We start from the raw sequence: 14,557 nt of genomic DNA on the forward strand, positions 1-14,557 counted from the left end.
AGCACTTGTAATATAGAAATTTAACTATGGAGAAAAAGAAAGAAATGTTTAGCAATTAGTCCAAGGACCCAGATAATACATGAATCAAGCACTCTGTTGGAAGTACATAGAGATAAATGAGGACAGTTAGGATTCATAGTAGCGAGAGATTCTACTTAGCATATGAGAGCTTTCAAGATTGAATTACTGCCTTTAGAAATAAGGGTTAAGTAGGCTATTCTTATTCATTTTATAATGTCTAAGAGTGATTGATATGTATATTTAGCCCATTAATTCTACACAATTTTTCCTTTATGTTCACTAAGATGGCAACAAGAGATAAAAGGTCTTTTGAGTATTAAAATAATATATAATAAATGAGTAAGTTCTTTTAATCTAAGGATCTGTTAATGGGACTAATCAAATTGATTATAAGATCAAAGGCACACAAAAACACAGGTGAAATGTAACCCTGTTGTATAAAATAGTAATTTTTCTTTTTTTCTACCTATCATTCACAAAGACACTATATACTTATTACACTATATAATTGCTCCTGCTTACCTATGGGGGATATGTTCCAATGTCCTAAGTAGATGCTTTATGGCTCTAAATTAGGTAAATTTTTGTGCTTCACGTTTCTTCATCTCTAAAGTAAAATAAACTTGGTTATGAGAATTGAAAGAGATAACAAAGAGTAAGTGCTAATGGGGATCAGAGTATGTCATACCACAATATGGCACTTTGGCATAAGAATTATTTTTAGCTAAAACCAATTGAGAAACAGCAGATATTATAAAAGCTCTCTACTCTCCCCCTTTCTGTTTAAAGGCAAGGTACATTTATACTTTTGTGAAAGTGTCTCTCCCTCAATACCAGGAAGAAAAGAATGACTCTTAATCTCTGGAGACACACTTATCACCCCTAAGACCACACATGGTTGAGCCTGCACAACAGACTTTTATTTTCTGGTTATTTCCCCCATATATTTACCCTCCCGCGATTTACCACCCCTTGAAGCCCAAACCCTTTTTCCTTTGTCTTGTCACTTCTCCACTATTTATTGTTCTTTGTTAAAATGGTACATTAGCCCCTGGTTCTGTTTCTTGTGTCTTCACTTTATTAGATGTTATTTTGTCTTTGGCACCGTCACTGAATTTAAGAACGTAGAGGACAGTTTTCCCTCTCATAAAGTGTTCAGTTAAGGTTAGCTACTATAATTATTGTTATTATCATCTTCCTTACCATCAGGGCTTGGCATTATAAAAGCATATAGCTAGCTGTTAGTTATTATTTAACTGAGACAGCATTGCCTATCTACTTGTAGTGAAATAACTTTTGCTGGTAGAACTGGAATGTTAACTAAAATTACATTATAAATTTATTTTGTGAATTTATAGAAAAGTTAAAGCTGTAATTAATTTTCAAAGGTTGTATGTCACTAAGGAACAAAGAATAGCAATAGAGGGCAAAGAATGACTAGAGATAGTAGACTCTAGAGATAAGAACAAGAACTAGGACTTCTGGACTGTATTCTTAATATATATCACTACAATTTTCTGTAAATATACTGAGTACCATTCTTCCATTTTATACTTAAAATTAAAAATTTCCTGAAAAAGCCCTGGATGGTATGGCTCAGTTAGTTGGAACACTGTCCCATATACTGAAAGGTTGCAGGTTTGTTTCCTGGTCAGGGCACATACCTAGATTGGGGGTTCAATCCCATGTAGGGGAACATATGGAAGGTAATCAATTTATGTAATCTCTCACATAAATATTTTCTTTATTTCTCTCTCTCTCTCTCTCCCCCTCTCTCTCCCATCCTCAGGTGAGGTTTAGAACAGTCACTTGGAAAATAATTTTTTTCTCTTAGTGTAAAGAGATTGCAATGAAATAATTATGTATATTGGAAGAGGGAATGAAAATATTGGGAGAAGACATCTGAACCAAAAAGTAAAGATTCACAGGTCTAGATGTATGTGGCTAGGAAATCCCAAGTATCTAATCTCATAAATGGATTTACAAGAGGTAAGGAGGCCTTCATTTACTCATTTAAAAAATTCTAGAAATAGGGATAAATGTTTGGTATATAGAAGTACACAAGATAAATAAGGTCACTGCTTAGTCTTTCACAGAGATTTTTTGTGTGTATATGTGGAGGGCTGAGGGCAAGAATTAAGGTATCAGTAAAGAGACTCTAAGTCAGCCCTATAGCATGTGTAAACCCTGGTAGACAAGGATGAGTAAAACAGGAAAACAAAATCAAAATCCCTTTTATAGAGGGATTTTGTGAAGGGAGCAGGGACAGCATTGCTTTTCAACCTTTACATAACAAAACATGCCATAGTTATGGAGGTATCACAAGGAACATAAGTACAATAAAGACTGGAGCAAATACAGCACCATGTGATATATTGAGGGATTATAGCTTTGGCAGAACCAGTTAACAACATCCAATACAGGTAAGCAGCATTTTCATGAAAGGCACTCATGGTGAAATGGCAGAGCATCAGTAGAGACCACAATGCCTGGTGGAAGATTGTGGATGCCCAACAGACATGGCGGTACTCAGCAGATGCCCAGCAAATGATGATGTATACCCAGTGGCACAAGATGGATATCAGTGGCAGATGATGAATGCTCAATGGGAAATGATGGATGACCAGTGGGAATGATGGATAACTAACAGATACAGTGAATGGTGGCAAGTAATGGTGGATACATCCATGCTTGACGAAAGCCCAGAAAAGTTGCAGCAGTGCATGAGGCAAACGGATTTATTCATAATCATATGAGATACAGATCCTGGTGTTGTGTATTTTTTTAGGGGCTGGAGTAACTTGGTAGAAACATGGGGATAATAAGCTGGTGACTTTAGCATGTCAATATTAAGGTTGTCTCTTTTGTGCACACATGCTGAGAGACCTTTTAAGGACAATGCAGGTAATATTAGTGAATAAGGCAAAAAAGTTGTGAAAAAAGGGGGGGTGGAAATAGTAGAAAATATAGCAAAGATGGAATCTACACACTTTAAAAGGTATTCAAGTTGCAAAGTTTAAAAATAATTGGCTAAGCTAAAAGCAAACTTACTCTGGCAGAAATCAAATAAAAAGCTGCCAGGTCCTGACCTCTGGTTTAGGTGAACACTAAGTGTCAATGCCTTAGAGCTTAATATATCATTTATTTGGTAATTTACACAAATTTACATATTTATACAAATAATAAAATTATTTTATTTTAAGAATAAATTCTAGGCATATCAATTTTAGAGATGTTTTATATATGCGAGAAGATTGCCTTCTGCTATTTGTTAAACAATTCAAAGAAATCAGAGATTCTATTTATCACATATTTATTTCTGAAAACTGCAAGCTTTTCCAGAATATTTAGGATAACCTGGAGTCCACTGAATGACTTTTGATGGAACTCCTGGAAATGCTCATGTAGACAGTGGTAAATATAAGGATGGGTCTATATTTTCTCTATGTATTCCCAAACACTCTATCCCAAATGTATTTCTGAATTTTCAGTTGAACAATATTTATTTTTCATTCAAAGGTGTATATCTCTAGTAAAAGGGAGTTGGTTTAAGGAATTCTTCAAAAGTAATGAAGATAAAATAGATATACTTAACTTATAATATACTAGTATATTCCGTTTTAATGGAATAATTAATTTCAAAAGAGCATTCACCATCATATATATTAATCTTATAAAATAATAGGTAGCTAATTTTAGCAACTCTATGCTTTGAGTAGAGTTCTTCTTGGAAAAATGTTCTAAGTGATATGTAGCATGAAACAGCCATTAAGAATGAGGTGACAGTGAGAGACAGGGGATGAGAGGACAAAGGTACCAGAGGAAGCTTTTGAGGGTGAAGTTGTTATCTTGATGTGGTAATGGTTTCAGGGGTGTTGACATTATCAATTTGTAACTTTAAACATGTGTAATTTTTTGCATTTCAATTATACAATAAAAATAAGAAAATAAAAGAAAGAAGAGGGCATTGGTGTTTGCTTGGCCTGTGTTTAATGGTTAGGTATATCACTGATAAATTCTGAAGCCTTAAATAGATTACTTCTCTAAACATTTGTTTCTTCATCTTCAAAATACAAAAATAATCATATCTATTGTTTTATGAGGATTAAATGAGTTGATATACACAAAATTCTTCACAGTATACCTGGAAAATAGTATGTTTTCAATTAATGATATATTTTTATGAATGTGAAGATGAAATGCAGTGACTGTACTCTAGTTCCTTATGGAGTTACTCATCAACAATTTTATTTCTTTCTACCTCCAGTCCTCAAATCCTTTTAAGTACTCATGAATATACTTAAGCAGTTGGTTAATATCTTTTGTACATAAACAATCATATGATATATTTTTATAACAACTAATATTTTTTTATAACTTCCACAGGAGTTTTAGCTACCAGACTTATTTCTAATGAACAGATTACTTGACTCAAGTGAGCAGAGGAACAAACCCAAATGGACTTATCTTCTGAAAGGATACACATTGACTATTTAGTTAATCATTGCACACATTCCTACTTTAGGAATATAAACAAAATATTATAGAAAAATTTTAAAATCTTGAAAAATTATTTGATGTTTACTTGATTTATTCTGTTAATATGGTTGTATATAATTTGTGTGGTTTTTGATTTCTGAAAAGTATTTCCTCTAAATAAAAATAAAGGCCACTAAAATAGATAATGTATTTCCTGAACAAATAACTTAGAGTTCAATTTTATATAGATTATTGACTGCATAGACTGCAAATGAATTATAAATATGTTCTTGTCTGGAAAGAAATAATGGCTCTCAGAAGGAATTTTGAGTTGGTATAGTTCTACATTGTTGGTAGCACACATCTACTCATTTGCAGGAATCTTGTCAAGCTGGCAGGAAAATAGGAAGGTCAAGGACAACTGGTTTTCTAATACATGCTAATGGAAATGTTAAGGCTGGGTATCATTTGCTGATAAATTATAAAATTATGACTGCAAATTAAAATTGTAGGATATAAAATTATTCTGTTGCAAAATTTTAAGTAGATAAATTTTAATTATTTGATACTAATAAATTGGTGATTTTAAGCGGGTGAGGAAAACCAAATTTTTGCTGGTGAACATAAATATTGAGAGGTTTTTTTAATTAGGCAATTTTTTTTTAGTGTCATTACCATGGACTACCAAATTAAGTTGGTAGGCAGCCACTATCTTTTTAAAAATATTTTTTATTGATTTTTTATGGAGAGAGGAAGTGAGAAGTATAGAAAGATAGAAACATCAATGATGAGAAAGACTCATTGATTGGGTTCCTCCTGCATGCCCCCTACTGTGGATTGAGCCAGCAACCCAGGCATGTGCCCTGACCAGGACTGAGCTAGTGATCTCTTAGTTCAAGGGTTGACATTTAACCACTGAGCAACACCAGCCAAGCTAGTTCAATTGTTTTTAATTTTCTATGACCTTAAGGATAAACATAGTCCGCACTGAAGTATATAATTTCTAAAATAGTATCAATTTTGTATAGCTATCAACTTTCTGTAACCTACATTTACGTTTTATACCTTAAATATTATACATGTTGTTATATATATTTATATTTTGTATATGTCATTCCTCACTAGCAAGATCAAGGTCACCCGAGAGATGGATAGTTCTAGGACTTATTGTGAAATAAGTCAAGACTGCTTCAAAATTTATATATACTTTACATATACATTTTAAAATTAAACTTTTAATTTTGAGAGAACTATATTTTCACATGCAGTTAGTTGTAAGAAATAATGCATGGATATCAGAAGTGTCCTTTACCCAGTATTTTTCCAATGGTACCATATTATAAAACTATAGTAAAATATCACAACCAGGATATTGACATTGACCTAATTAAAATATAGAACATTTCAATCCCTGCATGGATTCCTCTTGTTCCCCCTTTTATAACCACATCCACCTTCCTCCCCTGGCACCCCAATCTTAAACCTTAAAAACCATTAATATAGTCTCTATATAATTTTTTCAGGTAAAGTATGCTATATAAATGGAAGCATACAGCATGTGATCTTTTGGGACTGGCATTTTTCCCTCAGAATAATTCTCTGGAGATTCATCTAGGGTCTTGGTCGGCAAACTGTGGCTCGCAAGCCACATGTGGCTCTTTGGCCCCTTGAGTGTGGCTCTTCCACAAAATACTAAGGCCTGGGTGAGTCTATTTTGAAGAAGTGGTGTTAGAAGAAGTTTAAGTCTACAAAATTTGGCTCTCAAAAGAAATTTCAATCATTGTACTGCTGATATTTGGCTCTGTTGACTAATGAGTTTGCCGACCACTGATCTAGGTTGTTGTGTGAATCAATAACCATTCTTTTTTTCTTCTTTTTTTTTTTTTGGCTTAGTAGTATTCCATGGTACAGATGTATCAGTTTGTTTAGCCATTTATCCATTGAATGTGGTTTTCTGTTTGGGGCTGTTATGAATGAAGCTGCTATAAATATCAGTGTACAAGTGTATGTGTATACCTATGTAATTAAGTTAAAATGAGGTTATTCATCTGGGCCCTAATCCAATATAACTGGTGTCCTTAAGGAGAGGAGACCTCAATACAGACAGAAAATGAAAAGACGTGGTGAGGACACAGCTAGAAGGCAGCCATCTGCAAGCCAAAAAGAGAAACCTCAGAAGAAACCAACCCTGCTAATTCCTTGTCCTCCAACTTCTAACCTCCACAACTATGAGAAAATAAATTCTTGTTGTTTTAGCCACCCAGTCTATGGTACTTTGTTATGGCAGTCCTAGCAAACTAATATAGGAATAACTGACATTCTACTATGATGAATCATCTAATCTATGAACACAGTGTCTCCTGATTTACTTGAGTCCTTGATTTCTATCATCACACTTTGTAATGTTGGGTGTACAAATACAGTACATGTTTTATTAATTAAGACCTGAGCATTTTATTTCATTTAGAGCAATTGTGACACTGAATTTTAATTTTAGCTTTCATGTGGTCATTGTTAGTCTAAAAATGTGATTGACTTCTGTGTGTTGATCTTGTATCATGCAATCTTACTAAAATAATTTATCAGTTCTAGCTTTAAAAATTTTGCCAATCTGAGAGATAAAAAGTGGTATCACAGTGTCATTTATCTTGTATTGCTCATACGATTAAAATTAAGCAGTATATATTTTTTATTGATTAAGGAATTATATATGTGTCCTTATCCCCCCATTGCTCCCACAGCCCTCACTTATGCACTCACAGACAACAGGTGGGGTGAGGGTAAGCAGTTATATATTTAAGGACTGTATATATAAATGTGTATGCATAATTTTATACACAAACATTTTAAAATATATAAAATTCACAAATTGCCTACTTATATATTTAGGTCATTTAAAAAATTTTTGAGTGTTGTATTTTTTCCTCAGTTTGAAAAAATTCTTCTTTTTAAAATATATTTTATTGATTTTTTTACAGAGAGGAAGAGAGAGGGACAGAGAGTCAGAAACATCAATGAGAGAGAGTCATCGATCAGCTGCCTCCTGCACACCCCCTACTGGGTATGGGCCCTCAACCAAGGTACATGCCCTTGGTTGAGGGCCCATACCCAACGGGAATCGAACCCGGGACCCTTCAGTCCGCAGGCTGACACTCTATCCACTGAGCCAAAATGGTTTCTGCTGAAAGAATTCTTTATATATTAGAGATATTAACGTTTTACCTTTAATATATGTTGCAAATATTTTCAATGAATTTATTTATTTTTGAACTTTGTTTTTGTTACTTTTGCCAGGTATTTTTGTAATTATTATTCCAATGCAAAAGATGTTAATCTTTTACTTTATTACATCTGAATTTTGAGTCATTGTTCAAAATCCTTTCCATAAAGCTAGGTTATAGATGAATTAACCTTTCTTTTCCTTTAGTATTTGTGTGGTCTTTATTTTTAAAATTAGATCTATGATCCATTTAGAGATTTTATATTTGATATATGGTAAAATTTAATTTTACCTTTTATAAAATGACTATATAGTTGATGGGCAACATTTCCCAGTGAGTTGAAATGACACTTTTATTATTTATTAATATCCTTTTGTATTTGAATCTATTTCAAATGTTTTTATCCTACTCTCTGGTTTTTCTATGTATGGTCCAATGATCCACTCTTTTAATTATACTTTCTAGTATGTTTCAATATAGGATCAGGCCTAAATGGGCAATTAGACATTCCTCTCACAATCAAGGACTGCCGGTTCCCAACTGATCGCCTGCCTGCATGCCTGATTCCCCCTAAGTGCTTCTGCTTGCCAGCCTGGTCATCCCTTAACCACTCCCCTACCAGTCTGATCAACACCTAACTGCTCCCCTACTGGCCCAATTGCCCTTAATTGCCCTCCCTGCCAGTCTGGTCACCCCTAACTGTCCTCGTTCCCCTGCCAGCCTGGTCGCCTGCAACTGTCCTTCCCTGCAGGCCTGGTCACCCCTAACTGCCCTCTCCTGTAGGCCTAGGTCACCCCCAACTGCCCTTCCCCTCCGGCATGGTTGCCCCTAACTGCTCTTCCTGCTAGCCTGATCACCCACAAGTGCCCTCCCCTGCCAGCCATCTTGTGGCGGCCATCTTGTGTCACATGGGGGTAGACATCTTTGATCACATGGGGGTGACCATTTTGTGTGTTGGAGTGATGGTCAATTGGCATATTACTTTTTTATTAGATAGGACTAGAAGCCCAGTGCATTAAATTTGTGCATAGGGGTGTGTGTCACTCAGCCCAGCATCCACCCTCTTCAATCTGGGACCCCTTAAGAGATGTCCGACTTCCCAAAGGGATTGGACCTAAACAGGCAGTCCGATACCCACTCACAATCCAGGACTGCTGGCTTCCAATTGCTCACCTACCTTCCTTTCTTATGGCCCCTAACCACTTTTGCCTGCCAATCTGATCACCCCCTAGCCACTCCCCTGCCAGCCTGTTTGCCCCTAAATGCCCTTCCCTGCAGGCTTGCTCACCCCTAACTTCCCTCTACTGCAGGTCTGGTTCCCCCCAACTGCTCTCCCCAAAGGCTTCAGTCCCCCCCAACTTCCCTCCCCTGCAGTCCTGGTCATCCCTAATTGCCCTCCCCTACGGGCTTGATCACCTCCAACTGCCCTCCATTGCAGGCCTGGTCCCTCCCAATTGCCTTCTCCTGCTGGCCTGATTGCTTACAACTACCCTCCCCTACAGGCCTGGTTCATCCCAAGTACCCTCCCCTGATGGCCATCTTGTGGTGGCCATCTTGTGTCCACATGGGGCAGAATCTTTGACCACATGGGGGCAGCCATCTTGTGTGTTGGAGTGATGGTCAATCTGCATATTATTCTTTTATTAGATAGGATAGAGGCCTGGTGCACTGGTGGGGGCCAGCTGGTTTGCCCTGAAGGGTGTCCCAGGTCAGGGTGGGGGTTCCCTTGGGGTGTGGGGTGGCCTAGGCAGAGGGCCTGTGGTGGTTTGCAGGATGGCCACACTCCCCAGAAACCCAAGCAGTGGCCCTGGTATTTAGCATTTATTGATCTTCTGCAATTGAAACTTTGTAGCCTGGAGTGAAGCCAAGCCTCCGGCTTGCTCCATGGTGGCAGCCATTTCTGTTGGAATTTATTTATCTTCTATAATTGAAACTTTGTATCCTTGAGTGGAGGCCTCAGCCAGCCAGGGTATATGGAAAGCTTGGCTTCCTCCACCACCGGGGAAACCAAAGCCTCCCTCCTGCTCGCTCGGCCACAGACATGTTGGTTGGGGCTAATTTGCTTACTTTGCTCCTGATTGGCTTGTGGTTATGGCTTGTGGATGTGGCTTGTGGTGTAGCTGAGAGATGGTTAATTTACATATTACTCTTTTATTAGATAGGAACTTACTTTCTGGTTTGTCAGGTTTGTTTATATTATTTAACTCCGAATCTTTGATTATTATACTTACCTTTTTCTCTTTCCTTTTTTCTTCTACCAATTTTTAATTACATTGCATTTAATTTTATAGATTAGCAAATAATATATATCATATAACAGTGATCTTCTGCCTTTATAACACTTTTGTTTTTGTCTTAGCTCTAAAATTAAATATATTAAATATTCATCATCAACCTCTTTGATGTTTCCCCAATAATCTCTCTTGTGGATGAATCCATTCACTATTCAATTTTTTAAGAAGAGCTTATGTTTTCAGAATCCTCTAAGTTTAAAAAATTTAAAGTTAAAAATTTTTAAGTTTTTAATCTTGTTGGCCAACTTGTTTAGATGTAAAATGTTTGTTTCAAACTTTGAGAATTTTTTCTATATTTTAGTTTAAAATTTAATTTAACTACAGTAAAATTTGCCCTTTTAAATATGCATAATAGAATTTATAGTTGCTCACATTTTGAGAAATTATATATATATATATACACACACACATATATATACACACACACACACACATATATACACACACACACACACACACACACACACACACACACACATATATATATATATATATATATATATATATACATATATATATATATATACAGTATATATACACTGAGTGTCCAGATTATTATGCGTTCAGACATCATAATAATCTGGCCACAATATATATATATATCAGCATCATAATCAAGATATAGAAGAGTTCCATATTACCAAAGTCCTTTAGAGTCAGTCTTTAGCCTCTGGAAACTAATGGTCTTTTTCTGTCTTTATAGATTTGTTTTATTTAAAATATCTTTCAAAAACAATTTTGCCTTTTAAAAAATATTGCTTCAAAGTTGCTTTGTTTCATTATTATTTTTTTCATTGTGAGGCCAGTATAATTCTATTGTTCTTTCTAAATTATTCCTTATTTTTGCCTGGAATCCCTGAGGATTTTTCTTTTATATTTAAAATTTAATGTCTAAATTTATCTGAGTTGATTGTTGCATGTCAAATTTCTGGTACTGAGTCAGCCCTATTAATATGTAGATTCAGACTTTCTTTTATTTATGAAAATATTTCTTAAATTATAGTTTTAAATATTAATTTCCATTATTATTTTTTTCCTTTGAAGAATTCTCATTATATGCACAATGGATTTCTTTTTGCTGGTCTTTCTTCTCAAACACTTTCATTCTGACCCCTTTTACTTTTTCTTTATCTCACCTTCATTCTCTGTTGTTTCATTTTGCTTCAGTGCTTCTTATTCAGTTTTTATATGAATTTATTGTTCTTTATGTACTTTAATTTAATGTTCATTTCTGATGTGATTTTATTCTTTCTCTTTTCTTTTATTGCCTTGGGTTCATCAACTTTTGCTTGACCAATTTTTTTGTCTGTTTCATTTCTTAGCTTTTAGATTTCTATTTCAAGGTGTTTTTTTTTTTTTTCATATCTTCAAATGCCTGTTTGAGGAAATTTTATTTTGAAGTATTTTGTAATCATTTTCTTTTTCTTGTTCATTTTTTATTAGTGAAATTTTTTTTTTATTAGTGAAAATTTTTATCAAATGCCTTTTTTAAATCCTCAGGTTCTGCTTTACTTTTTATTTTGATTAATTTGTATTTATTTATTGAGTATGTATTTATCGAGCACTTCTTTTTCTAAAACTACTTTCTTGAGTCTTAATGCACACTTGTAAGTCACTTCCATAAAGGCTGAGCTTCCGGAAAAACTTGAGAATTTTTATACTTGAGGTTGAAGGGAACAACTCCCAAAACTGTGCCTTTGGGTTGTTAAGAAATGAATGACTCAGGAAAAACTTTTGCCACCCTTCCTCCTTAACCCCCATCCCCTGCTTTCTTGCCTAAGAAATTTAGATGTGAAGGCCTGCTTCAGGAAGAAAATCTTAGAATGTTTGCCTTAGCCTAACTGAATTTAGTATGGTAGATGGAAGGGATCCAAGTAGGGACCCGGTAGCTAACTCACCTCCTCTGTTCCACTGAAGCAAGAGTTTGCCTCACATGTGTGTTCTGTTCTTCCTTAACTACTTGCAAATTGCCTATTCTCATTTTTGAAATCTAAGATCTCATTGTTCTCCTTTTCTCCTTTGTCCAAATGACATATACGTTTGTCCAGTTTTGCCTCACTGTTTTTGTAATTTTCATGGTTATGTGAATTCTTTGCATGCACATACTAAAATTTTTATTTCCTCCTGCTAATCTGTCATTGTTAATTTGATTATTAGCTCAGCTAGAACTTAGAAAGTTGGAGGAAAAGTATTTTATTTTTAGCCCCAGAGGGGAGCTTAGAGATAACTTAGAATTTGTTTTTTCAATAAATTTAGTGGTGGTATTGTGTAATTTTATTTGTTCTTTCCTGTTGGGTGGGAGTCTAGAAGTGTTATAAGATTTGTTTTTAGGATAATGTCATTTTTTTATCACATATATTTTTTAAGGATCAAACTGGCAAAATGAAACAGATAGTAAAAGACAAAGTATACCTTCTGTTGCACACTAATTCTAATAACATTTTCTTAAACAATTTTGGAGCCAAGGAGTGGAAGAATGCTCACTGAGCTGGTAAAATACTTAGGTTTTGAGGTTAATGTGCCATTAAAACAATAAAAATAAAAAAAGCAGCTTTTCAGAGAATACTAATTATAAAATATCTATTAATATAATCTATTATCTCTGTGTATTTAGGACAGAGTAAATAATTTTTATGTTCTATGAGAGATTATATTTGAAGATTTGAGAACTTAAGGTACACTTTTAGTATCATTCCTTCTAGTCTAATTCCATTATACACCTCAGGGACTAGGAGTCTAGTTCATTCCTTTGTAAGATGAGCATATCAGCAATTAAATCCAAACTGGGTTCTCCGGTTTCCTAGTACAGATTCTTTATAGTTTTTTAGAAGTGATTTTTATTGATCATTATAAATATTAGCTAGATGCAAAATTATGGTTAAAGTATATAGGGCATAGAGACGGCAGAAAATAAAAATAAAAATAAAAAAACTCTCTAAAACAAAGTTATCAAAGCTCAGGGGATGTGGAGGGATTGAGGGGAGAAAAAGAGAAAAAGCAAGAGAGAGAAAGAACTCATGGACATGAACAACAGTGTGGTTACTGTGAGGGGAGAGAGGGATGAGGGAGAAAAGGGCAGTAGAGGGGGGATAAAAGGTGATGGGAAAAATAAAATTGAAATAAATAAATAAAAAATATATCTTACATACCAATAAATAAATATATAAAAAATTCATTACTTGAATTTTTATTGTGGTAATGTGACCTTGCATTTATATATTACTAATGAATTTGTTATCCCCTGTCTCTTCATAAAAACATAAAATGTAGACTCCAAAAGTATTGAGAGCTTATTATGTGCCAATCACTTTGTTTGCCAAGATTAAAAAAGGTTACTTAAAATATATTTATTAAAGACGTGAGCCTCTTTCACCTTCTTTGTATAATAGATGGCACTATGTATATAAAACAGAATATAGGGGTAGTGGTGTGTTTCTGAGTCTGTCCTATTGCAAGGCAACTGTCATTGTAGATAACACTGAACAATAGGGTATCTATCTATGATTATAGTATATTATAAAATGTCTGTTTTGCTTTTTGAAAACTGTTACTGATTTATTTAATAACTATCACATCCACATACAATTCTATCTGCCACAAAATTTCTTTTTTCTTCACTTTTCAAATGATATGAGCAAAATAATTAACTTTATGAATGTTTACTGTGATACCTGACACAAATTCATGACATAATCTGAGATCGAAAAACTAATAAATTGTACTTACCTGGCAGGGAGTTAAATAATCAATCTTTTAGGAGATTGGTAAAATGTTGCCTAAACTTGAAATACTTTTAAAGATTAATGTTCTCAACTATTTGAAATATTTCTCCTACCTTCTCAAACGTATTCCTAGAAATTTTGCCTGTAAACAAAGCATTTCTAGGCCAAGGAATACTTTCAGCAAGGCTTCACACTATATTGAGGGCTGCAGGTTCCATCACTTAAAAGGATATAAACAAAAAATAATGGTATATAAAATATTACAATTTACCACCTCAAAAAAACATTGTTTATGGAGTTCTGAGCTTGGAGATTCAAGTATTGATTGCAATTTTATTTTGAAAAGAATGCTACAACTTATGTGGTTTTTCCTCATGTTTATATTAAAAGAAAAGTTAATAAACTCTATTTTAATTAAAACAAAAACAAAAAATTAAAAATTAAAAAAATTAAATTGTACTTACCATAAAGGATTGCCAGCAGAGAAGTTGGCATGACAAATAGTCCCACTAGCAAATCAGCAATGGCTAGGGACATTAAGAAGTAATTGGTGGCATTGTGCAATTTCTTTTCCATCTTTACTGCCATGATGACGAGAATGTTGCCACCTATTGTCAATATTATTATTATGACGATTGCAAGTGCTGGCCAGTTTTGTACCCCGTCTGGAACTCTGACGCGCCCATCATCGGAGGCATTAAAAATGTCAGTTACTATGGCTGAAACTGGGCTCACAGAAATATCACATTGCCAAACCAATAGGCCGATTAGATGCACACTGAAAATTAAAAGAGAAAAAGATTAGATACATATAGAAGGT

General features: G+C 34.5%; 1 protein-coding gene across 1 annotated transcript in view; it reads right to left on the bottom strand.

The window, feature by feature from the left end:
• Window positions 1–14,557, bottom strand: part of HTR2C (5-hydroxytryptamine receptor 2C) — a 392,965-nt gene that overhangs the window by 206,247 nt on the left and 172,161 nt on the right. Inside the window, exon 4 of the mRNA XM_036454459.2 lies at window positions 14,202–14,515. Within this exon, the coding sequence (XP_036310352.1) occupies window positions 14,202–14,515 (314 nt within the window). The remainder of the gene's footprint in view (window positions 1–14,201; window positions 14,516–14,557) is intronic.

Source organism: Pipistrellus kuhlii, unplaced genomic scaffold (genome assembly GCF_014108245.1).
Source record: "Pipistrellus kuhlii isolate mPipKuh1 unplaced genomic scaffold, mPipKuh1.p scaffold_m20_p_29, whole genome shotgun sequence".
In the NCBI taxonomy this organism is placed as follows: Eukaryota; Metazoa; Chordata; class Mammalia; order Chiroptera; family Vespertilionidae; genus Pipistrellus; species Pipistrellus kuhlii.